The sequence below is a fragment of the Loxodonta africana genome, chromosome 15, assembly GCF_030014295.1.
Source record: "Loxodonta africana isolate mLoxAfr1 chromosome 15, mLoxAfr1.hap2, whole genome shotgun sequence".
NCBI lineage: Eukaryota > Metazoa > Chordata > Mammalia > Proboscidea > Elephantidae > Loxodonta > Loxodonta africana.
In genome coordinates this window covers 63,020,494-63,047,976 of record NC_087356.1, presented here as the reverse complement: position 1 = coordinate 63,047,976, position 27,483 = coordinate 63,020,494, and the positions used below count along the sequence as shown (strand labels likewise).

Genomic DNA, 27,483 nt, shown 5'->3' with positions numbered 1-27,483 from the left:
AAATGGACTAAAGGAAAAAATAAAGAGACAGAAAGTGTCAGAATATATTGAAAAACATAATTCATCTATATGCTCTCTACAAGAGATATACCTTAGACTTAAAGACACAAACAAACTAAAACTCAAAGGGTGGAAAAAAATATATATCAAGCAAACAACAATCAAAAAAGAGCACGAGTGGCAATATTAATTTCTGACAAAATAGACTTTAAAGTAAAACACACCACAAAAGGTAAGGAAGGACACCATATAATGATTAAAGTGTCAATATCCCAGGAGGATATAGCCATAGTGAATATTTACTCACTCAGTGAGAGGGCTCCAAAATACATCAAACAAACTCTAACAGCATTGAAAAGCAAGATAAACAGATCCACAATAATAGTAGACTTCAACACACCACTTCAGGTGAAGGGCAGAACAGAAGGAAGATAAATGAAAAAACAAAGGACCTAAATTCCACAATCAACTTGACCTCATAGACATATACAGAACACTCCACCAAGAGAAGCCAAGTATGCTTTCTTTTCTAACAGACATGGAACATTCTCCAGAATAGACCACATATTAGGTCATAAAGCAGGACTTAACAGAATCCAAAACATCAAAATATTACAAAGCACCTTTTCTGATCATAAAGCCATGAAAGTAAAAATGAATACCAGAAAAAGCAAGGACAAAAAAAAAAAGCATGGAAACTGAACAACACCTAAATCAGAAACTACTGGGTTATAGAAGAAATTAAGGATGGAATAAAGAAATTCAAGGATCAAATGAAAATGAAAATAGTTCCTACCACAACCTTTGGGACACAGCAAAGCAGTGTTCAGAGGTCAATTTATAGTGATAAATGTACACATCGAAAAAGAAGGAAGGGCCAAAATCAAAGAATTGTCCCTGCGACTTGAACAAATGGAAGGACAGCATCAAAAGAAGCCCTCAGGCACAAGAAGAAAGTGAATAATAAAAATTAGACCACAATTAAATGAAACAGAGAACAGAAAAACTCTTGCGTTGACAAGACCAAAAGTTAATTGTTTGAAAAGATCAACAAAATCGATAAACCACTGGCCAAACTGACAAAAGAAAAATAGGAGAGGAAGCAAATAAACAGAATAAGAAATCAGATGGGCGATATCACAACGGACCCAACTAAGATTAAAAGAATCATAACAGAATACTATGAAAAATTGTACTCTAGCACATCCGGAAACCTAGAGGAAATGGACAAATTTCTAGAAACACACTACCTACCTAAACTAACATAAACAGAGATAGAACAACTAAATAAACCCCTAACAAAAGAAGACATTGAAAAGCTAATTTAAAAACTCCCAATGACAACAAAAAAAGCCCTGGCCCTGACAGCTTCACTGGAGAATTCTAATAAACTTTCGGAGAAGAGTTAACACTACTACTACTAAAGGCATTTCTGAACACAGAAAAGGATGGAATACTCCCAAACTCATTCTATGAAGCCAGCATAATATAACCCTGATACCAAAAATTACACACCAGTATCCCTCATGAACTTAGACACAGAAATCCTTCACAAAGTTCTAGTTAATAGAATTCAACAACGTATCAAAAAAATAAAAAATAACTCACCATGATCAAGTGGGATTCATACCAGGTATGCAGGGATGGTTTAACATTAGAAAAACAATCGATGTAATCTATCACATAAATAAAGCAAAATATAAGAACCACATGATCTTATTAACTGATGCAGAAAAGGCATTTGACAAAGTTCAACACCCATTCATGACAAAAACTCTCGGCAAAATATGAATAGAAGGAAAATTCCTCAACATAATAAAGGGCATTTATACAAAGCCAACAGCCAACATCATCCTAAATGGAGAGAGTCTGAAAGTGTTTCCCCTGAGAACGGGAACCAGACAAGGACACCCTTTATCACCACTCTTATTCAATATTGTGCTGGAGGTACTAGCCAGAGCAATTAGGCTAGTTAAAGAAATAAAGGGCATCAAACTGGCAAAGAAGAAGTAAAAGTATCTCAACTTGGAAATGATATGCTCTTATACCCAGAAAACGCTACAGAATCCACAAGAAAACTCCTGGAAATAATAGAAGAGTTCAACAAAGTATCGGGATACGAGATAAACAGAAAAATCAGTTGGATTCCTCTATACCAACAAACACAATGTCGAAGAGAAGTCACCACATCAATACCATTTACAATAAGCCCCAAGAAGATAAAATACATAGGGCTAAACCTAACCAGAGACATAAAAGACCTATACAAAGAAAACTACAAGATACTACTGCAAGAAACCAAAGAGACATACTTAAGTGGAAAAACATAACTTTCTCATAAATAGGAAGACTCAATATTGTGAAAATGTCTACCCCACCGAAAGCAATCTATAGATACAATGCAATCCTGATCCAAATTCCAATGGCATTTTTTAATGAGATGGAGAAATAAATCACCAACTACATATGGAAACAGAAGAGGTCCCGGATAGTAAAGCATTACTGAAAAAGAAGAACAAAGTGGGAGGCCTCATACTACCTGATTTTAGAACCTATTATACCACCACAGTAGTCAAAAGAGCCTGGTACTGGGACAACAACAGATACACAGACCAATGGAGCAGAATTGAGAATCCAGACATAACTTCATCCACCTATGAGTAGCTGATATGTGACAAAGGCCCAAATGCTGTTAAATGGAGAAAAGATAGTCTCTTTAACAAATGGTGCTGGAATAACTGGATATCAATCTGCAAAAAAAATGGAAGAAGACCCACACCTCACACCACAAACAAAAACTAACTCAAAACGGATCAAAGACTTAATACGAAATCTAAAATGATATAGCTTGTGGAAGAAAAACAGGGACAATGCTAGGAGCCCTAATACATGGCATAAACAGTATACAAAACTTTACTAACAATGCACAAACACCAGAAGACAAACTAGCCAAATGGGAGCTCTAAAACATCAAACACTTATGCTCATCCAAAGACTTCACCAAGACTGTAAAAAGACAACCTAAGCACTGGGAAAAGAAATTTGGCTACGACAAATCTGAGCAGCATCTAATTTCTAAAATCTACAACACACTGCAAAACCTCAACAACAAAAAGACAAATAACCCAATCAGAAAATGGGCAAAGGATAGGAACAGACACTTCACACAAGAAGACATTCATGCTATTAACAGATACATGAGGAAATGCTCACAATCATTAGCCATTACAGAAATGCAAGTAAAAACTACAGTGAGATACCATCTCACCCCTAAAAGGCTGACATTAACCAAAAAAAAACACAAAATAATAGATGTTGGAGAGGTTGTAGAGAGCTGGAACACTTATACACTGCTGGTGAGAACGTAAAATGGTCCAACCACTTTGGAAATTGATTTGGCACTTCCTGAAAAAGCTAGAAATAGAAGTACCATATGATCCAGCAATCCCATTCCTTGGAATATATCCTGGGGAAATATGAGCCCACACACGAATAGGTATATGCACACCCAATGTTCACTGCAGCACTGTTTACAGTAAAAAGATGGAAGCAACAAAGGTGCCTATCAAAGGACGAATAGAAAAACAAATAATTGTACATTCATACAATGAAATACTGTGCAACAATAAAGAACAATGATGAATCTGTGAAACATCTCATAACATGGAGGATTCTGAAAGGCATTATGCTGAGTGAAATTTGTCAGTTGAAAAAGGACAAATATTGTATGACAGCAATATTTTAAGAACTCAAGAAAAAGCTCAAACATGGAATAAAACATTCTTTGATGATTTCATTGGAGTGGAGGGAGGCAGAGGGGTATTCACTAATTAGATAGTAGACAAGAATTATTTTAGTTGAAGGGAAGGACAACACACAATACAGGGGAAGTTAGGACAACTGGACTAAACCAAAAGCTAAGAGGCTTCTGGAAGACAACAAAATACTTCAAGGGACAGAGTAACAGGGATGGGTATCTGGGGACCATGGTTTCAAGAGATATCTGGGTCAATTGGCATAACAAGAAAATGTCCTGCATCCAATTTGGTGAATGGCATCTGCGGTCTTAAAAACTAGCAAGCAGCCATCTAAGATGCATCAATTGGTTTCAACCTGACTGGAGCAAAGGAGAATGAAGAACACCAAAGCTGCAAGGAAAATATGAGCCCAAGAGACAGAAAGGACTACATAAACCAGAGAGTCTGTCAGCCTGAGACCAGAAGAACTAGACAGTGCCCAGCTAACTCCAATCACAGCCCTGACAGGGAATACAATAGAGAATCCCCAATGAAGCAGGAGAAAGTGGGATGCAGACCTCAAATTCTAGTAAAAAGACCAGACTTAATGATCCGACTGAGACTGGAGGGACCCCAGAGGCCATGGCCCCAGGACTCTCTGTTAGCCCAAAACTGAAACCATTCCCAAAGCCAATTCTTCATTCAAAGATTAAACTGGACTATAAGACATAACAGGATACTGGTGAGGCATGTGCTTCTTAGCTCAAGTAGACACATGAGACTACGTGGGCAGCTCCTGTCTGGAGGCAAGATGAGAAGGCAGAGGGGGACAGGAGCTGGCTGAATGGACACCAGAATACAGGGTGGAGAGAAGGAGTGTTCTGTCACATTGCAGGTAAAGTAACTAGGGTCACATAACAATGGGTGTATAAGTTTTTATATGAGGAACTGATTCCAATTGTAAACTTTCACTTAAAGCAAAATAAAAGTTAATTAATTAAAAAAAAATTTTAAACATAATCACTGCAATAGATCGAAATGTAAAATGTTTAAATTGCTGAGCTAATAATGATACTGAAGAAAAATAACTGGCTACCTTTGGAGGATAACAGGGAAGCAAATCATTTATTTCTTAAAATTAAAAAATGAAGAAAACAATTTTTTAAAAAATACTAAGGAAACATGAGTGATCCTTGTAGTGGTGTAAGTATTCTTCTCTGTGGTGGTGAATACATGAACCTACACAGGTGACAAAATCGCATAGAACTAAAATATACACACAAATGAGTATAAGTAAAACTGGGGAAATAGGAATAAGATCAATGAATTGCATCGATGTCAGTATCTTGGCTGTGATATTGCACTATAGCCTTGCAAGATGTTACCATCTGGAGATATTGTGTAAAGGGCACGTGGAACCTCTGTATTATTTCTTACGACTGCATGTGAATCTACAACTATCTCAAAATAAGTTTAATTTAAAAATCTTCATTGGCAATATTTTATCAGTAATATGTTACTGAATATATTATTGAACAGGAAAATTTCTTTTGAACACATTCCCTTTATGAAACAAAATATATGAGTGAAGACTTCTCAAGAGCCTACATTTTTAAGCTTTTCAACCGTCTGTCAATCAACCCTGTCAGTCTACAGGTGAAGCATGGGGTGAGAAATGTAACATTCCTCACAAAGTTAACATTATTTTGTTGAAACTATACAGCTTGTTTTAGTAAGATCTTTGAATTTGTTTGAAAAACACTGTAGAATAAACATTTCAAATCTAGTTGATTGTACCTAATGATGAATAACTGATGACAATATAGTAGTAACTGATAATGGTGGTGGTCATCACTGATGGCAATGTTGTTGGTAATAACTGCTGTGTGGCGGTGGTGATGCTGATGGGGCTGTTGGTGGTAAAATACTACACTACTGCTATTAGATGCTAAGTTTCCCAACCTGCAAAATAACTCTCCCAACTGAAAGGAAAATTGTCACACCTGAAAAACAAAAACACGATTCCCAACGCAGGTATAAATCAAGATTCTAATTGCTCCCATAGTGAGGAAACCAGTCTCTGGAGAGACTACCTCCCAGGAGAGGTTCTGCCTGTATGTATGTAAAAAGATCCCAAGACTCCCAGTCTCGGTGACCCATTTTTCAAGATTGTATCTGCTGCTTTGAGTAAGTATAGGACTATGTATGTACGTAAATATGTATGTATTATTCTCTCATTTTCTGATATTTCCTGGTGACCGAAACCAAGGATTTCCCTAGAAGCTCCAGGAGACTGTGTTCCATTTTTTGTCATTTGAGGTATTTAAGTGAAGTTCTAAAATAATTGTATGAGAAAAATAATTTCCATGAACTCCTGTTTGTTTGTTTATTGTGCTTTAGATAAAGGTTTACAGAACAAACTAGCTTCTCCTTAAACAATTAGGGCACATATTGTTCTGTGACTCCGGTTATCAACCCGACGACATGTCAACATTCTCCCTTCTCAACCCTGGTTTCTGCCGTATTACCAGTTTCCTGTCCCTCCTGCTTTCTCATCTTTGTCCCTGGGCGGATGTGCCCATTTAGTCCTGTTTTGTTTTATGGGCCTGTCTAATCTTTGGCTGCAGGGTGAACCTCAGGAGTAACTTCATTATGAAGCTAAATGCATGTCCAGGGGCCATACTGTCAGGGTTTCTCCAGTCTATGTCAGGCCAGTAATCTGGTCTTTCTTTGTGAGTTAGAATTTTGTTCTGCATTTTTCTCAGCTCTATCTGAGACCCTCTGTTGTGATCCCTGTCAGAGCAATTGGTGGTAGTAGCTGGGCACCATTTAGTTGTGCTGGACTCAGTCTGGTGGAGGCTGTGGTAGCTGTGGTCCATTAGTCCTTGGGACTAATCTTTCCCTCATTCATCTCCTGTTTCTAATGCAGCCTGTTTACAAACATGCTTCCCTTCATCTCTAACTACTTTTTTCTGTGTGCTGTGTTCTTAGCAGCAGCAATCCTGAGCATCTGATGGCCTGGTAAAACTAAATTTTTCTGTGGAATAGCATTTATGTCTGCTCTGCCCTGAGTGAGCTGTGTTTACTCTGCACTGCTTTGTAAAGCATCTTGACTTCTGGTAATGGTAGATTCAAAGTGGATTTTCTATGTTTCTTATTGTTTCAGGAGACTCAGGTTGGGTACAAGGGGATATGTAAGCTTTTTTAAAATTTATTGTTTCTGGAAGAAAAGTGTGTTCTCCTTTGTAGTAAAACCAATTGCCATCGATTTGCTTCTGACTCATGGTGAAGCTATGTGTATCAGAGAACAACTGTGCACCAGAGAGCTTTGAATGGCTGATTTTTCAGAAACAGTTCACCAAGTCTTTCTTCCAGTATGCCTCAGGATGGACATAAACCACCAAACTTTCAGACAGCAACAGAGAATGTTATCCATTTACAGTACCCACAGACCTCTTTCTCCATTGAAATAAATGGAAATAATATTCAAAAATCTTACTAGTTATTATGATGTTAAATACCTCACTGCCAATAATTTAACACATAAAACTTATAATGCAATGACATGTTCTTGTCTTTGCACCAATCCTAAGGATTAAAAGACTTGCTTGCATGTAAGACGAGGAAATATAGTTAGTACTGGAATTATTGTTAGAGAAATCAACTGAGGCTATGGATTTTTAAAGTGTTACACAGAAAAACCAGGTTACTGTTTTTTTTTTTTTTTAATGTATGTGTACGTATACACATAGAAAAATCTAGAAGGATATTTATTACTAATGTTAGTCTCTCGGTAGTGGGAATATACTGCTTTTTTTTTTTACAAATAAGTAGTTTTGGCTTATTTGTATTTCTAATTTTCTATAGTATACCTATACTTCCTTTGCAATTAAAAAATGCATCAGAAATTAGCAATAAGATCCCTCCTCTGCCCACCTCCAAAAAGTCAATAAATTTAGTAAATAATAAAAAAAGTGCTACACAATGATATCTATAGCAAAATAGCTTACTCCACTGGAGACAAAACAAACTGATGTTCAGAAGTCCTGGATTTAGACCAGTTCTACCTCTTACTGGTTGTATGACCTTGGGTAACTTATTTAACTTTTAGAGCTTTGGTTTCCTAAAGCATTAAAAAAAGAATATAATATCCCTCTCTTTTCATATATCATGCTCATGCTAAGAGATCAAGTAAAAGGCATGTTCAACCACTACTTTGTCTCAGAGTAAAGCTACCAGTTAGAGGCAAGGCAAGAAATTCATGATCAGGAGAACAGGTTTAAGTCTGAGGTTCAAGTACAAGTCATTTCATGTCAAGGACTTCAGTTTTCTCGGTATGAAAATGGGAATTAAAATTCTGTCTAAATACAGTTCTCCCCCACCCAAGAGTTTTAGGAGGAGTTAGTGAGATTGGCTTTTGAAAGAAATGTATAAATTATAAAGCATTCCACACAGGTTAGCAATAAATATGAAGAAGCAATTAAAATAGTGAGAATTTAAGTTTTTATATTAAGAAATACACCTCAGAGACAGGAATATCTGTAGATAGCAATAATAGTCCATGCTTCCTAGAGAACATGTCTCTTATTTGAGAACTTCACCACCAGGGAGATAATTGTGCCATGGTTTTGATATTACAATCTTAATGTTATAATAATGATAATGTAATAAATAATGATTGAGCACTTACTATGGACACCACTATGTGGCAATACCCAGGCTGTACCACACATCAATTAATTCAATCAGAACTTCTGTGCGTAGGACCCAGACATCAATACTTATTAAATACTTCAGTCAATGTGGAGAACCACTGTCTTAGGCCTTCAAACCCCAAGAAAAGCTAAGTACAAATTTCAGCCCCATAATGACAACTCATACTTTTATACATTCTGAATATTTGAAAAAAAAAATTCTAAATATGCATAAACCCATGTTATTTTTACAACCACCTTAGGAATTGAAATTATTTAATTCCTTCATTTTTCAGATGCAGCAATTGACTTGCCAATCAGTGATACAGGAGCAACTGCCATGTTACCCTGACACTGCATAGATTTGAGATAGGTATTCAAATGCTCATATTCAGTGAATATTTGGAAATGGCATAAATGACAGGGAAATCTCATTTCCACAGCAAAACACATCTCCAGCTTCAAAATGTGAACTTTACTACTTCTCTCTTCTAGAGCAAAGGCTATCAAACATTAGACTGCAACAACATCATCTATAGAGTTTGTTGAGCTTGGGCCCCACCCCCAGGATTTTTGATTCAGTAGGTCAGCAGCAAGGCCTGAGAGATGGCATTTCTAATAAGCCCCAGGTGATGTCAATTCTGCTAGTCTAATGACTATGCTTTGAAAACCACTGGTCTAGGATATTTGGAAAACAGAGTGGTAAAACTTCAAGATCCTGGCCCCTTTTCCTCTAATCTTCTTGATCTTTGAACTGCTCAGGTGCTGGTCTTCTTCCCAGCAAACAGCAGGAGTGAGGGGAAGATACATCAACGAGGAGTCTAGAAGTTTATCATTTTGATGAGATCCCAATTATCTATTTTGCCTTTTGTTCCTTGGGAGTTTGGTGTCATATCTAAGAATCCATTGTTGAAGACTAGGTCTGGGAGAATTACCCCTATATTTTCTTCTAAGTGTTTTGTGGTTTTAGGTAATACATTTAGGTCTTTAATCCATTTTGAGTTAGTTTTTTTATATGGTTTGATATATGGATCTACTTTCATTCTTTTGCACGTGGAAATTCACTTGTCCCAGCACCGTTTATTAAAGTTACTATTCTTTCCCCATTTGTTGGATTTGACACTCTTGTCCAATATTAACTGACCACAGATGTGTATGCTTATCTCTGGCTTCTTGATTCCAATCCATTGGTCTATAGGTCTATCATATACAAGCGCCACACTGTTTGGATTACTGTAGCTTTATACGGGGAGTCCCGGGTTACCACTATCCAACTTACAGACAACTCATACTTGCCCTTTAATGTTATGTAAATTTGCCCTCACTTTGAAGTGATTGAACCCAACCCTACTTGCAACAAATTCTTCATCACAGTCACCTTCCCTTGCTGCAATGCAGCTTTTAAATCATTGGAAAATCTTCAAGCCTTTTCTTGCACTAAAGTAACGCTAAATAAAAATTACATGCACCTGTCCAATTTACCTGCACATTCGACTTAAAACATACTTATGAACAGATCTCGTTCATAACCTCGGTATTGCCTGTACTATGTTTTGAGATCAGGAAATGTGAGTCCTCCTATTCTATACTTCTTTTCCAGGATTGCTTTGGCCATTTGAGACCCTTTGCTATTCTGTATATATTTCAGGATTGGCTTTTCCTTTTATGGAAAGAAGGCTATTGGAATTTTAATGGTTATTGTGTTGAATTTGTGTATGGTATTAGGTAATATTGACATCTTGACAATATTAACTCTTCCGATCCATGCCACAACATGGATGAACCTGGAAAACATTAGGCTGAGTGATATAAGACAATCACAAAACAACAAATATTGAATGAGCTCACTAATAAGATAAGCAAATATCTAGAGATCAGAGTTTAGTAGTGGTAACCAGAGACAGAAGACAGATGGAAAAGCTGAAGCATTATTTAGAACACATTGAGTTTCTGTTTGTGGTGATGAGAAATTTGGTAATAGATACTGGTGATTGATGCACAACACAGTTTATGTAATAATTCTCACTGAATTGTACACATGAAAAATGTTTAATTGGCCAATACAGTGTTATCTGAATTTGTACAACAATCACAGAAACAGCCCAGGAACTCTAAGCTTGAGACAAATGCTTAGAACTGGCATCATCAAGGAGAATTACAGCCTTTCATGAGGCTTATCTGTCCCAGCTCCACAGGCTTCCAACCACGGGAGAATGGCTGCAGAGAATCACTCTACTGTGACAGAATTCATTCTAGGAGGATTAACAAATCGGCCAGAGCTCCAGCTCCTTCTCTTCTTCCTCTTTCTAGGGATCTACATGGTCACCATGGTGGGGAACCTGGGCATGATCACGCTCATTTGTCTGAATTCCCAGCTTCATACCCCCATATACTACTTCCTCAGCAATTTGTCATTTGTTGATATGTGCTACTCCTCTGTCATTACTCCTAAAATGCTGGTGAACTTTGTGTCAGAGAAGAACAGCATATCTTATGCGGGGTGCATGTCACAGCTCTACTTTTTCCTTGTTTTTGTCATTGCCGAGTGTTACATGTTGACAGTGATGGCCTACGACCGCTATGTTGCCATCTGCACCCCTTTGCTTTATAATATCATTATGTCGGATCGAATCTGCTCCCTGCTAGCGGCTGCAGTCTACATCATAGGGCTCATTGGCTCAATGATAGAGACTGGCCTCATGTTAAAACTGTCCTATTGTGAGAGCCTCATCAGTGATTACTTCTGTGGCATCCTCCCTCTCATGAAACTCTCTTGCTCTAGCACCTATGACATTGAGCTGACAGTTTTCTTTTTGGCTGGATTTGACATCATAGTTACCAGTTCAACAGTCCTTGTCTCTTATGCCTTCATCCTCTTCAACATCCTCCACATCAGAAGCACAGAGGGCAGGTCCAAAGCCTTCAGCACCTTCAGCTCCCACTTCACAGCAGTGGGAATCTTCTATGGATCTACTACATTCATGTATCTAACACCTTCCAGAGCCAGTTCCTTGGCCCAGGAGAATGTGGCCTCTGTGTTCTACACCACAGTGATCCCCATGTTGAACCCTCTAATTTATAGTCTGAGGAACAAGGAGGTGAAAGATGCCATACAGAAAACACTAAGAAGAAAACTGTGTTAATGCAGATGTTATTATTCTTTCTCAATTTTAAAAGTAAGTTGTTAAAAACACCAGAGGAAAGAGCAGCCATGGAAGAGGAATACCAGTCCTCCACATGGTTGGTGAATGTCTTCTCTCATTCTCCTCTCTTCCTTCTGACCCTCTCTCATGACTTACTATTTGCAACCAGCTGTTTTCAGGTTCATATTTTCTTTTACATGCAATCTATTCTCTCTAGCTGGAGCCCTTTGTTAAACATTTATTAACTTAATTGTAATTTAACATAAATTTTAAACTTTAAGCATTGTGTTTGAGAGTCATTCATTGTTTATTACCTTCTATAGAGAAAATATTACCACCTGTGGCAATGAAATTGTTCTATGGATCTGCTGCATTCATGTACATCCAAGGTCAAGGTCAATTCACTGGCTCAGGAGAACGTGGCCTCTGTGTTCTACATCACAGCGATCTCCATGCTAAACACCAAATTTACAGTCTAAAGAACAAGGAGGTGAAGGCCACCATGTAGAAAGCACGAAGAAGAAGATGTTTGGTTGCAAATGTCATTGTTCTCTCTCGAGTTGAAAACTGAGATATAAATTTAGGCGGAAAGTCCTGTAAAGATTTACACACACATTGATAGAGAACAAATATTTCTCAACACGACTGATTAAGTGCATCCACTCATCTTTTCTTTTCTCTTTTTACTTTCATGTATTTCACGTTTGACTCTGTTTCAGCCTTGCTGATTTCAAGTCTATGTTTTACACCTCGCATCAGTTTTCTCTCTTTGGCCCTCTGATAAACATTACCTATCTGTATTATAATATAAAAAAAATCTAAAACTTTCATCAATGACTTTAAGAGAGGCGTTTGATTTAATTTCCTCTGTAGAGAACATATTACCCAAACCAATTCTCATAATTTACCTTTTGGTGTACATAACACAAACAGATTGAAATTGAAAGTCACCAAGAAATTACACACAACATCTTCCTCAACTAGGTTTCTCCCTTCTTTTCTTTCTCTCTCATTTTCTTCTACTCTCTACTTATTCATACCCGAGATCTACTAAATGGTCCCTTAATTCAATTGCTTTTACCACCATTAATATCATAGCATCAAATACTTTATGAATCCTAGGAAGTCTTCTAAGTGTTTTATTTAATTTTCTCATTTTCTCAAATGAGAAAACTTTGATTTAGAGAGGTTGAGTAATTTCTCAGGCTTACATAGCTGGTAAACTTGCAACACGAGAATTCAAACACACAACTCATTATTCCCTTTCTCTTGGCTGATAATTTGTTTGTACAGCCTATACTTTACCCTAATTAAAATTTTCCAATTTCAATCATCTTTTGAAAATAACTTCCCCTATTTGTTCTATCTCTCCATTCATTCCAGATGACCAAGGAGATATTAGGCACTGCTGCAGCCTTTTTTACTCCCTAAATAACTGATTGATCTGCATCTCCTGCCAACCTGACTCAGTGGCATACTGTCATCCTACTTTTGCCTGGGACAATATCAGAGATTCATGTTAAAGCATCAGTGGCCATGCACTACAAAAGATATGTAGAAATTCTTTTAACTGTTATTATTTCTTTAGAAACCATATTGTATCAGTATTTGTTATTTTTAAGTATCTTAGGCACTATGGAGTCCTGGTGATGCAGTGGTTAAGAGCTTGACTGCCAACCAAAAGGTTGGCAGTTCAAATCTACGAGCCACTCCTTGGAAACACTATGGGGCTGTTCTACTCTGTCCTATAGAGGTGCTATGAGTTGGAATCACTCAAAGGCAATATGTTATAATTTTTTTTCTGTATTTATATCAGTCAGAAATGGTAAAGAGAAATAACAATAGATTTCTCAAGTAGAAAGGGATTTCATACTGAAGATTATATTCTCAGTTTATTTGTTCATTTTTTAGTAATTGGATAAGCAGGAGTTAGGGAGCCCTACTGGACTATTAAGTCCAAAGAGACACCAGAATAGATATGACCTAGAGATCAGAAAACTCCTACAGCTGCTGTCACTACTGCCACCATGAAAAATGACTGTGAGATCCATAAAACTGGTAAACAAACAACAGAAACTTAGACCAACATTCTAGAGAGATGGGCCTCCCTAGCCTTGCTCATCAACAGCAATTGCAGCTGAAGGATGGTTGCCACCTCACTTCCACCTCCCAAAGCTCACATGAGTGCATTTAATTAGTAAAAACTAATTCACACTCAGAATTCTAGCTGCAAAAGACCTCTGGAATTTTCAGCCACCCTGAAAGGAGTGCAGAATGGAGCCATTTCAAAATGACCACCATATCCATTTTCTCCTACATGTTCTCTCCTAGAACTGAGAAATCTACCATCAACAAACTCCTTAAAAAAAAGTAAACCCGAACATGTTGCCATCAATTCTGACTCATAGTGACTCTATAGGGCAGAGTCAAACTACTCCATAGTTTTCAAGACTGTAAATTTTTACAGAAGAATAAAATGTCTTTATTACGTAAGGTGAAAAATGGTTCTGTTTTTAATAAAACCTTCAAAATTGAAACTCATAAAACAAAAAATTTGGGTGAATTTGATTACATCACAGCTAACTAAGAAATCTTACTCAACTAAGGATCACCAGGGACAAGAGTAATAGAAAGGTAATAGAATGGGAGAAGATATTTGTCGAGTCTAAAACTGACAAGTGATTAATAACCACAATATACAAGTAAATCCTGAAAATCAACATTAAAAAAACTCAACAGAAAAAATGACAACACATAAGAACAGGCAATATGTATAAGAGAAAATCCAAAATGCTACCAAACTTATGAAGAGATGTCCAAATGCATTACTGGTCAGAGAAGCATACCTACCAGACTGGCAAAAACTAGATCTAGTGGAGATGTAAGAATGCAAAACCTTCATGCACTTGAGGCCATTATGGATAGTAATATAACATTAGTTAGGGAAATGTAGTGTATGTATTCCTAGGATCTAGCAGTTCTAGGATAGGATATGTATCCCAAAGTAATTCCCTCTCAGGACATAAAGGGCCATGTACAAACATGTTCACTGTAGCAATATTTGTGTGCTAAAGTTGTTCATCATCTAGAGAGTAAAAAGACAGATAAAATATGGAGGCACATCATGAAGACTGTGAAGCAATGAGGTAGTTATTGACATAGCAACATTGATAAACCTTAGAGATACAGTGCTGTGTAAAAAAGGTACAAGATCTAAAACACAGTTTATTTATATTGAAATACATATCAATACCAATATACATTTTTCAAAATATATATACGCACATCTATATTACATATACCCCTATGAGTCTGTCAGTTTGTCTTACCGTAGCGGTGTATGTGTATATGCTCCTTAGAAACAAAGATGGCAAGACTTTCTCTCACATACTCTGGACATGTTATCGGGGGGATCAGTTCCTGGAGAAAGACATCATGCTTGGTAAAGTAGATGGTCATTGAAAAAGAGGAAGACTCTCAACTAGATGGATTGACACAGTGGTTACAACACTGGGCTCAAGCATAATGATCACGAGTGTGAGGATGGCGCAGAACCAGGCAGTGTTTCAAATTGTTGTATATAGAGTCACTATGAGTCAGAACTGACTCAGCAGCACCTAACAACAACAACAGCAACTTAACAAGGAAAAGACAAACAACCCAATCAAAAAATGAGCAAACGACCTGAATAGACATTTCATCAACAAGCACATGAAACAATGCTCAACATCATTAGCTATTACCAAAACCAAACTAAACCCATTGCCATCAAGTGGATTCCAACTCACTGCAACCCCATAGGACAGAGTAGAACTGCCCCATAGGGTTTTCAAGGAGCGGCTGGTGATTCAAATTGCTGGCCTTTAGGTTAGCCACTAAAGGCTTAACCATTGTGCCACGAATTGACTTGATGGCAATCGGTTTGGTTTGAACATTAGCTGTTAAACCAAAAACCAAACCCAGTGCCATCAAGTTGATTCTGACTCATAGTGACCCTACAGCACAGAGTAGAAATGCCCCACAGAGTTTCCAAGGAGTGCCTGGTGGATTTGAACTGCCAAATTCTTGGTTAGCAACTGTAGCTTTTAACTACTATGCCACCAGTGCTTCCCCCTAGCTCTTTAGAGAAATGCAAATCAAAACCACAGTGAGATACTACTTCACTTCCACTAGGATGACTAAGATAAAAAAAAAACACAAAATAACCAACGTTAGCAAGCATGTGGACAAATAAGAACACTTACCCATTGCTAGTGGCAGTGGCATTAAAAGGGTTGGTGTCACCCTGTGCAGTAACTCATGTTCTCACCAGCCTGGTGGGCAGGGTGGTGGGTAAAGTCCTCCTCACCCCCCCGGTGAGTAGAGCAGCCCACTCTGTCCCATCCTGTCACCTATAAGAGCCTGAGGCCACACAGACACACTCCTCCCAGCCCTACCCCCTGTGAATCCTCACAGTTCCTCCCCTTTCTCATTGGACAAGGTGTACAAGCTCCCCTCCTGACTGGCAGCGAGAGGGTTGTGATGAGTAACTGCACTGGGCTACTAATGACACCAACCCTGGTGAGCCACTCACTTCCAGGTCCCTCCCCTTTGGCACCTGCCTGCCCACTGACAACACTGAACCTGGGGTCATTTTGGTGTCACTCTTCTGACAATGGCACAGGGTGAGATCTGTACCCCTCACACACTTCTAGTGATGCCACTGGCTGGTGAGAATGAAAAATGTTATAGCCACTGTTAAAAATGGTACGTTTTTCCTCAAAAAGTTAAACATGATAGAAGCTATCATAAGACTAAGCAGTTCCACTTGTAGCTATATACCAAAGAGACTTGAAAGCAGTAACACAAATAGAAGCCTGTACACCAGTGCTCATTGCAGCACTATCCACAGTAGCCAAAATGTGGAAACAACCCAAATGTCTATCAACAGGTAAACAAAACATGGTGTATACACACAATGGAATGTTATGCAGCCATAAAGAGAAATGAAGTTCTGATGCATGGCACCACATGGATGAACCTTGAAAAACTTATTCTGAATGAAATAAGTCAATCACAATAAAGACAAATATTGTATTATCTCACTAGTACAAAATACCTAGAGTAGGCAAATGTACAGAGATCAGAGTTTAATAGTGGTTGCCAGGAGAGACAGGGAAAAGGGGAAATCATTGTTTGGGTAGCATTGAGTTTTTGTTTATGGGGACAAAAAGTTAGCAATGGATAATTGGTGATGGTTGATGTAACTGGACTCTCTGAATTGTACAGAAATATATATCTATGTTTTAAAACAATAAATAAAAAAAGGGAATCCTTTCTCAGTCTGGTTTTAGTGAGGCAGAACAATCCAACTGCGATCCTGGGTAGTGAAGTTAAAGGATGTCTCTGCTGAAGGAGCTGGGGCAAGGTAACCCCTGTGGGACACCACAAGATGGCAATGATTAAACAACACCCCATAAGTCATGTTCTCTAGAAACACACCACATTTATTTCCCTTTTGTCAGGAACCTCCTGACCTTGTCTCAAGATGTGTCACAGTGCTGCAAGTTTATGGTCGTTTGTCCAGTCATGAGGAGAAGCAGAAACTCTCATAGGTCTGTAATCTGGCAGGCGGATATTATGAAAAAGACTCAAGGGAAAAGGACAGGGGAATCCCCAAGGAAGAGTCTGGGAAAATTGGTCCAATTATTCTCTCCCTACACAGTGAGTCAACTTCCAGTTCCAATCTGTGTACTGCTTTTTTTAATGCAGTGTTTCAGAAATTTATTACTTTTAATTAAAAAATCACCGTAGTGGCAGGAATGCAAAATGATACAACCATTTTGGAAAATGATATGGCACTTCCTTAAAAAAAGAAAGCTACAAATAGAAATTCCATATGATCCAGCAATCCCACTCCTAGGAATATGTCCTAGAGAAGTAAGAGTCATCACACAAATAGACATATGCACACCCATGTTCACTGCAGCATTGTTCGCAGTAACAAAAAGATGGAAACCTAGATGCCCATCAACACAACAATGGATAAACAAACTGTGGTACGTACACACAATGGAGTATCACAGAACGATAAAGAACAACGATGAATCTGTGAAGCATTTCAGAACGAGGATAAATCTGCAAGGCATTATGCTGAATGAAATAAGTCAATCACAAAAGGACAAATATTGTATGAGACCACTACTGTAAATACTCATGAGAAGGTTTACATACAAAGAGAAATACTCTTTGATGGTTACGAGGGAGGGAAAGGGTGGAGATACAAAAACACATAATAAACAATAAAAAAAAAAAAAGGTAAAGGAAAACTTTCGTGAAGCGTAAGATGGTACCTAATACTGGGGAAGCTAGCACAACCTATACAAGGCAAGGTCATGGAAGCTCCACAGACACATCCAAAGTCCCTGAGGGACAAAATTGCTGCGTTGAGGACTCTGGGGACCATGATCTCGGGGAATAGCTACCTCAATTGGCATAGCACAATTTATAAAAAATATGTTCTACATTCTACTTTGGTGAGTAGTGTCTGGGTTCTTAAAAGCTTGTGAGCAGCGACCTAGGATACTCTACTGGTCTCACCGCTCCGGGAGCAAGGAAGAATAAAGAAAACTAAAGATACAAGGTAAGATTAGCCCAAAGAACTAATGGACCACATCTACCACAGCCTCCACCAGACTGAGTCCAGTGCAATGAGATGGTGCCCACCTACCATCACTGACTTCTCTTACAGAGATCACAATAGAGGGTCCCAGACAGAGCTAGAGAAAAACGTAGAACAAAATTCTAACTCAAAAAGAAAGTTCAAACTTGCTGGCCTGAGAGAGATTGGAGAAACCTTGAGAGTATGGCCAGTGGACACACCTTCAGCTCAGTAATGAGGTCACTTCTGAGGTTCACCCCTCAGCCAAAGACTGAACAAGACTAAAGGGGGCACCACCCCTGGGGCAGGGACTGGAAAGCTGCTAATAGAGAACCCAGGGTTGTGAAGGGAAAGTATTGACATGTTGTGGGGTTGTTCACCACTGTCATAGAACAATCTGTGTACTGTTTGTTGAACACTCGTTTGTTCTCTAAACCTTCACCTAAAGTACAATTAAAAAAAAAAAAATCCCCATAGTTATAACAATTAATTTTTTTTTTAAACAGAAGACTTTTATTCTATTTTATTATTGTACTTCAGATGATGGTGTAGAGAGCAAATTAATTTCTCATTAAACAATTAATGCACATATTGTTTTGTGACATTGGTTGCCAACCCCAGGATGTGTTAACCCTGTCTGCTTCTCAACCTTGGGTTCCCCCTTACCAACATTCCTGTCTGCTCCTTGCCACTGGGCTGGTGTGCCCATTTAGTCTCATTTTGTTTGGTAGGCCTGTCTAATCTTTGGCAGAAGCATGAACCTGAGGGGTAACTTCAGTACACAGTTAAAAGTGTGTTCAGGGGCCATACTCTCAGGTTTTCTCCAGTCTCCCTTGGGCCATAATCTGGTCTTTTTTTGAGTTAAAATTTTTTTCTCCATTTTACTCTAACTCTGTGCAGGACCCTTTATTGTGGTCCCTGTCAGAGCAGTTGGTGGTGGTAGCAGGGTACCATCTGGTTGTGCTGGACTTTTTCTGGTGGAGGCTGTGGTAGTTGTGGTCCATAAGTCCTTTGGACTAGTCTTCCCCTTCTGTCTTTGGCTTTCTTCATTCTCCCTTGCTCTAGATGAAGTGGGGCCAATGGAGTATCTTAGATGACTGCTCACAGGTTTTAAGATCTAGAAGCTACTCACCAAAGTAGAATGTAGAACATTTCCTTTAAAAACTATGCTATGCCACTTGAGCTAGATGTCCCCCAAGACAATGTTCTCCAGCCCTCAGCCCAATAATTTGGTCCCTCAGAGAGCTTGGGTATGTCTATGAAGCTTCCATGACCTTGCCTTGGTCAAGTTGTGTTGACTTCCCCAGTATTGTGTACTGTGTTACCCTTCACAAAAGTTAACACTTTTTTTTTTATTGCCTAGTTAGTATTTTCCCACCCTATACTTCCGCTCCCTCGTAGTCAAAACATCAAAGATTGTTTCTTTTTGTGTGTAAATGTTTTCATGAGACTTTTTAATGCTGTTGTTGTTCTTGTTGTTAGGTGCCATCGAGTCGGTTCCGACTCATAGCGAACCAAACACTGCCCGGTCCTGGGCCATTCTTACAATCCTTGTTATGATTGAGCTAATTGTTACAGCCACTGTGTCAATCCACCTCTTTGAGGATATTCCTCTTTTCCTCTGACCCTGTACTCTGCCAAGCATGATAGCCTTCTCCAGGGACTGATCCCTTCTGATGACACGTCCAAAGTATATAAGACACAGTCTCGCCATCCTTGCTTCTAAGGAGCATTCTGGCCGTACTACTTCTAAGACAGATTTGTTCATTCTTTTGGCAGTCCATGGTATATTCAATATTCTTCACCAGCACCAATTCAAAGGCATCAATTCTTCTTCAGTCTTCTTTATTCATTGTCCAGCTTTCACATGCACACGATGGGATCGAAAATACCGTGGCCTGGGTCAGACGCACCTTAGTCTTCAAGGCAAAATCTTTGCTCTTCAACACTTCAAAGAGGTCCTTTGCAGCAGATTTACTCAATGCAATGCGTCTTTTGATTTCTTGACTGCTGCTCCCTTGGCTGTTGATTGTGAATCCAAGTAAAATGAAATCCTTGACAACCTCAATGTTTTCTCCTTTTATCAGGATGTTGCTCCTCAGTCCAGTAGTGAGGATTTTTTTTTTCTTTATGGTGAGGTGCAATCCATACTGAAGGCTGTGGTCTTTGATCTTCTTTAGTAAGTGCTTCAAGTCTTGTTCACTTTCAGCAAGCAAGGTTGTGTCATCTGCATAACGCAGGTTGATAACGAGTCTTCCTCCAATCCTGATGCCCCATTCTTCCTCATATACCCAGCTTCTCGTATTATTTGCTCAGCATACAGATTGAATAAGTATACTGGAAGAATACAACCCTGATGCACATCTTTCCTGACTTTAAACCAATCAGTATCCCCTTGTTCTGTCCAAGCAACTGCCTCTTGACCTATGTAAAGGCTCCTTATGAGCACAATTAAGTGTCTTGGAATTCCCATTCTTCACAATGTTATCCATAATTTGTTATGATCCACACGGTCTAATGCCTTTGCATAGTCAATAAAACGCAGGTAAACATCCTTCTGGTATTCTCTGTTTTCAGCCAGAATCCATCTGACATCAGCAATGATATCCCTGATTCCATGTCCTCTTCTGAAACTGGCCTGAACTTCTGGCAGTTCCCTGTCAATATACTGCTACAGCCATTTTTGAATGATCTTCAGCAAAATTTTGCTTGCATGTGATATTAATGATATTGTGCTATAATTTCCACATTTGGCTGGATCACCTTTCTTGGGAATAGGCATAAATATGGATCTCTTCCAGTCAGTTGGCCAGGAAGCTGTCTTCCATATTTCTTGGCATAGATGAGTGAGCACCTCCAGTGCTACATCTGTTTGTTGAGACATCTCAATTAATATTCCATCAACTCCTGGAGCCTTGTTTTTTACCCATGCCTTCAGAGCAGCTTGGACTTCTTCCAGTACCATTGGTTCTTGATCATATGCCACCTCTTGAAATGGTTGAACATCAACTAATTCTTTTTGGTATAATGACTCTGTATTCCCTCCATCTTCTTTTGATGCTTCCTGAGTCATTTAATATTTTCCCCAGAGAATCCTTCACTATTGCAACTCGATGCTTGAATTTTTTCTTCAGTTCTTTCAGCTTGAGAAACGCTGAGCGTGTTCTTTCCTTTTGGTTTTCCATCTCCAGTTCTTTGCACATGTCATTGTAATACTTTGTCTTCTCAAGGCACCCTTTGAAATCTTCTGTTCAGTTCTTTTACTTCATCAATTCTTCCTTTTGCTTTAGCTGCTCGACGTTTGAGAGCAAGTTTCAGAGTCTCCTCTGACATCCATCTTGGTCTTTTCTTTCTTTCCTGTCTTTTCAAAGACCTCTTGCTTTCTTCATGTATGATGTCCTTGATGTCATTCGACAACTCATCTGGTCTTCAGTCACTAGTTTCAATGTGTCAAATCTATCCTTCAGGTGGTCTCTAAATTCAGGTGGGATATACTCAAGGTCTTATTTTGGCTCTCATGTACTTGCTGTGATTTTCTTCAGTTTCAGCTTGAACTTGCATATCAGCAATTGATGGTTTGTTCCACAGTTAGCCCCTGGCCTTGTTCTGGCTGATGATACTGAGCTTTTCCATCGTCTCTTTCCAAAGATGTAGTCAATTTGATTTCTGCGTGTTCCACCTGGTGAGGTCCATGTGTATAGTCGCCATTTATGTAGGTGAAAGAAGGTATTAGCAATGAAGAAGTCATTGATCTTGCAAAATTCTATTATTTGATCTCCTGCATTGTTTCTATCGCCAAGGCCATATTTTCCAACTACTGATCCTTCTTCTTTGTTTCCAACTTTCCCGTTCCAATCATCAGTAATTATCAATGCATCTTGATGCATGTTCGATCAATTTCAGACTGCAGCAGCTGATAAAAATTTTCTATGTCTTCGTCTTTGGCCCTAGTGGTTGTCAATTCAAAATGCCAACACCAGTCCATTTCAGCTCACCAATGTCTAGGGTATCGATGTTTATGCGTTCCATTTCATTTTTTACGATTTCCAATTTTCCTAGGTTCATACTTCATACATTCCAGGTTCCAATTCTTAATGGATGTTTGCAGCTGTTTCTTCTCATTTTGAGTGATGCCACATTAGTCAATGAAGGTCCCAAAAGCTTTACTCCATCCACGTCATTGAGGTCGACTCTACTTTGAGGAGGCAGCTCTTCCCCAGTCATCTTGTGAGTGCCTTCCAACCTGAGGGGCTCATCTTCCAGCACTATATGAGACAATGTTCCGCTGCTACTTATAAGGTTTTCACTGGCTAATACTTTTCAGAATTAGACTACCGGGTCCTTCTTAGTAATCTGTCTTAGTCTGGAAGCTCAGCTGAAACCTGTCATCCATGGGTGACCCTGCTGGTATCTGAATACTGGTGGCATAGCTTCCAGCATCAGAGCAACACACAAGCCCCCCCAATACCACACACTGACAGACACTTGGGGGGGTTGTTGTTGTTAGGTGTCATTAAGTAAGTTCCAGCTCATTGCGACCCTATGTGCAACAGATTGAAACACTGCCCAGTCCTGCACCATCATCTCAATCGTTGAGAAGATTGAGCCCATTGTTGCTGACCCTCTGCTTTACCAAACATGATGTCTTTCTCCAGGAATTGATCCTTCCTGGTAACATGTCCGAAGTATGTGAGACCTAGTCTCACCATTCTTGCTTTTAAGGAGCATTCTGGCTGTACTTCTTTCAAGACATTTATTCATTCTTTTGGCAGTCCATGGTATATTCAATATTCTTCACCAATACCACAATTCAAAGGCATCAATTCATCTTTGGTCTTCCTTGTTCATCATCCAGTTTTCATACGCATATGAAGCAACAGAAAACACCATGGTATGGGTCAGGGGCACCTTAGTCCTCAAGGTGACACCTTTGCCTTTCAACACTCTAAAGAGTCCCTTTGCAGCAGATTTGCCAAATGCAATGCATCTTTTGATTTCCTGACTGCTGCTTCCATGGCTGGTGATTGTGGGCCCAGGGGAAATGAAACCTTTGACAATTTCAATCTTTTCTCCATTCATCATGATGTTGCTTACTGGTCCAGTGGTAAGGATTTTTTTTTTTTTTTTTTATGTTGAGATGTAATCCATACTGAAGGCTGTGGTCTTTGATCTTCATCAGTAAGTGCTTCAAGTCCTCTTCACTTTCAGCAAGCAAGGTTGTGTCATCTGTATATTGCAGTTTATTAATAAGTTTTCCTCCAAACCTGATGCCCCATTCTTCATCATGTAGTCCAGACTTTCAGATTACTTGTTCAGCGTACAGATTGAATAAGTATGGTGAGAGGATACAACCTTGATGCACACATTTCCTGACTTTAAACCGTGCAGTATTCCCTTGTTCTCAAACAACTGCCTCTTGATCTATGTAAAGGTTCCTCATTAGCACAATTAAGTGTTCTGGAATTCTCATTCTTCACAATGTAATCCATAATTTTTATGATCCACACAGTCAAATGCCTTTGCTTTGTCCATAAACACAGATAAACTTCTTTCTGTTATTCTCTGCTTTCAGCAAGGATCCATCTGTCATCGGCAATGATATCTCTCTTTCCATGTCCTCTTCTGAGTCTGGCTTGAATTTCTCTGTCAATATACTGCTACAGCCACTTTTGAATGATCTTCAGCAAAATTTTATTGGTGTGTGATATTAATGATATTGTTCAGTAATTTCGGCATTCAGTTGGATAAACTTTCTTGGGAATAGGCATAAGTATGGATCTCTTCCAGTCAGTTGGCCAGGTAGCTGTCTTCCAAATAACTTGGCACAGATGAGTGAGCATTCACTTGTTGAAATATTCCAGTTCGTATTCTTTCAATTCCTGGAGCCTTGTTTTTCACCAATGTGTTCAGTGTAGTTTGGACTTCTTTCTTCGGTACCACTGGATCCTGATCATGTGCCACCTCCTGAAATGGTTGAAAGTCCACCAGTTCTTTTTGGTATAATGACTCTGTGTATTCCTTCCACCTGTTTTTGATGCTTCCTGCATCATTTAATATTTTCCGCATAGGATCTTTCAATATTGCAACTGGTGGCTTGAATTTTTTTCTTCAGTTCTGTCTGCTTGAGAAATCCCAAGTCTGTTCTTCCCTTTTGTTTTTTTATCTCCAGATCTTTGCATATGTCATTGTAATACTTTACTATGTCTTCTCCAGCTGCCCTATGAAATCTTCTGTTCTCTTTTACTTCATCATTTCTTCCTTTTGCTTTAGCTACTCCACATTGAAGAGCAAGATTCAGAGTCTCTTCTGACATCCATTTTGGTATTTTCTTTCTTTCCTGTCTTTTTAATGACCTCTTGCTTTCTTCATGTTTGATGTCCTTGATGTCATTCCATAACTGTTCTGGTCTTCAGTCATTAGTATTCAGTTTGTGTCAAAACTATTCTTGAGAAGGTCTCTAAATTCTGGTGGGATATGCTCAAGGTCATATTTTAGCTCTTGTGGACTTGTTCTAATTTTCTTCCATTTCAACTTGAACTTGCATATGTGTAAATCTTTTCATGAGTTTTTTATAGTGGTGGTGTCATATCGTATTTGTCCTTTTTTTGATTGACTTATTTCACTCAGGATAATATACTCCACATTCACGCTTTTTATGAGATGCTTTGCAGATTCGTCATTGTTCCTTATCATTGCATATTATTTCATTGTGTGCATGTACCATAGTTTGTTTATCCACTCATCTGTTGAGGGGCACTTAGGTCGTTTTCACCTATTTGCTATTGTGAATAATGCTGCAATGAACGTTGGAGCCAATATGGCTATTTGTGTGACAGCTCTTATTTCTCTAGGATATATTCCTAGGAGTGGGATGGCTACATCAGGTGCTATTTCTACCTCTACCTTTTCAAGGAAGTGCCATATCGCTTTCCAAAATGGTTGTACCATTTTACATTCCCACCAGCAGTGCATAAAAGTTCCAATTTCCCTGCAGTTCCTCCAACATTTGTTTTTTGTTTCCTTTTTATTAGTGCCTGTAATGTGAGGGTGAGAATGTATCTCATTGTAGTTTTGATTTACATTTCTCAAACAACTATGATCATGAGCATTTCTTCATGTGCATGTTAGCTGCCTGATTGTCTTCTTTGGTAAGTTGTCTATTCATATACTTTGCCCATTTTTTTGAATCGGATTATTTGTCTTTTCGTTGTAGAGGTGTTGGATTTTCCTATAGATTTTAGAGATTAGAACTTTGTTGGATTTGTAATACCCAGAAACTATTTTCCGGTCTGTCAGTTCTCTTTTTACTCTTTTGCTGAAGTCTTTTGATGAGCATAAGTGCTTAATTCTTAGAAAATCCTAATTATCTAGCTTATTTTCTGGTGTTTGTGTATTGTTAGTTATGGTTTGTATCCTATTTATGCCGTGTCTGTCTTTTTCCCATTGAATGGACTCTGGGCCTCTGTTGAATAACAGGTGACTGTAAGTGGATGGGTTTACTTATGGGTTTTTTATTCTTTTCAGTTGGTAAAAGTGTTTGTCATTGAACCAGTACCAGGCTGCTTTGACTACCATAGCTGTATAGTAGGTTCCAAGGTCAGGTAGTGCGAGTCCTCCTACTTTATTCTTCTTCTTCAATAGTCCTTTACTTCTCTGTGGCATCTTTCTTTTCCACATAAAGTTAATGATTAGTTTTGCCATCTCTTTAAAGAATGCTGCTGGATTTAGAATGGGATTGCATTGTATTTGTAGATTGCTTTGAGTAGAAATGACATTTTCACAACATTGAGTCTACTTATCCATGAGCATGGTATGTTTTTCCATCTATGTAGGTTGGTTTCTTAAAATAATATTTTGATTTCTTACAATAATATTTTGAAGTTTTCTAATCTTTGAATAGGTCTTTTATATACCTCATTAGATTTATTCCTAAGTATTTTATGGAAACCTTGGTGGGGTAGTGGTTAAGAACTACAGCTTCTAACCAAAAAAGTTCGGCAGTTCAAATCCACCAGGCACTCCTTGGAAACCCTGGGGAGCAGTTCTAATCTGTTTTATAAGGTCACTATGAGTCAAAATCGACTTGACTAAACAGCAGTGGGTTTTTGGTTTTTGGTTATTTTATTTTTTAGGGGCTATTAGCTATGTGTCAGAATCAACCAGACAGCAATGGGTTTATTATGAATGATATTGCTTTCTTGATTTCCTTTTCATAGTTCTTTTTATCAGCGTATAGGAATCTAACTGATTTTTCTAGGTCTATCTTGTATCCTGCTACTCTGCTGAATCTTTCTATTAGTTCCAGCAGCTTTCTCATGGAGTCTTTTGGGGTCTTTATGTAGTCGTCATATTAGAGAAGTTTTCTGGCAGGGAATCTTCAGTGATCTTCTCCGTGTTTTCTGTTGTCTCGACCGGTTCAAAAGCTCTACCCACAAGCAAATTTTTCCTTTTTGTTATAACCCACATCAGTCTTAGGGGTTCTTCATACATTTCTCTGATATTTCTTCCAAAAAAAAAGTGGTATTCAAGAATTTGCTTCTTATTAAGGATGGAATAAAGAAATTCATAGAATCCCATGAGAATGAAAACACTTCCTATCAAAACCTTTGGGACACACACCAAAAGCAGTGCTCAGAGGCCAATTTATATCTATAAATGCACACATCCAAAAGGAAGGAAGGGTCAAAATAAAAGAATTATCCTTACAACTTGAAAAAATAGAAAGAGAGCAACAAAAGAAATCCTCAGGCACCAGAACAAAACAAATAATGAAAATTAGAGCTGAACTAAATGAAATAGAAAACAGAAAAAAAAAATTAAAACAAGTAACAAGACCAAAAGCTGGTTTTTTGAAAAAATGAACAAAATTCATAAACCACTGACCAAACCAACAAAAGAAAAACAGGAGAGGAAGCAAATAACCCGAAGAAAGAGATGAGATGGGCAATATTACAACAGACCCAACTGAAATTAAAAGAATCATATCAGATTACTATGAAAAACTATACTCAAATTTGAAAACCTAGAAGAAATGGATGAATTCTTAGAAACACACTACCTACCTAAACTAACATAAACAGAGGTAGAACAAATAAATTGACCCATAACAAAAGAAGAGATTGAAAAGGGAATCCAAAAGCTCCCAACAACAACAACAAAAAAATGCCCTGGTCTGGACGGCTTCACTGCAGAGTTCTACAAAACATTCAGTGAAGAGTTAACACCACTACTACTAAAGGTATTTCAGAGCATAGAAAAGGATGGAAACT

General features: G+C 38.4%; 1 protein-coding gene across 1 annotated transcript; it reads left to right on the top strand.

Moving 5' to 3' along the window:
* The first annotated feature begins 10,047 nt into the window (after positions 1 to 10,047).
* Positions 10,048 to 11,574, top strand: LOC100675338 (olfactory receptor 8A1-like). The gene has a single exon (XM_003422591.3). It carries the CDS (start codon positions 10,645 to 10,647, stop codon positions 11,572 to 11,574), a length of 930 nt encoding a protein of 309 aa, XP_003422639.1. The 5' UTR covers positions 10,048 to 10,644.
* Positions 11,575 to 27,483: the final 15,909 nt, after the last annotated feature.

What these genes read in the sequence shown, in the direction of transcription:
- LOC100675338 (XM_003422591.3), top strand. Translation starts at nt 10,645, where the DNA reads ATGGCTGCAGAGAATCACTCTACTGTGACAGAATTCATTCTAGGAGGA.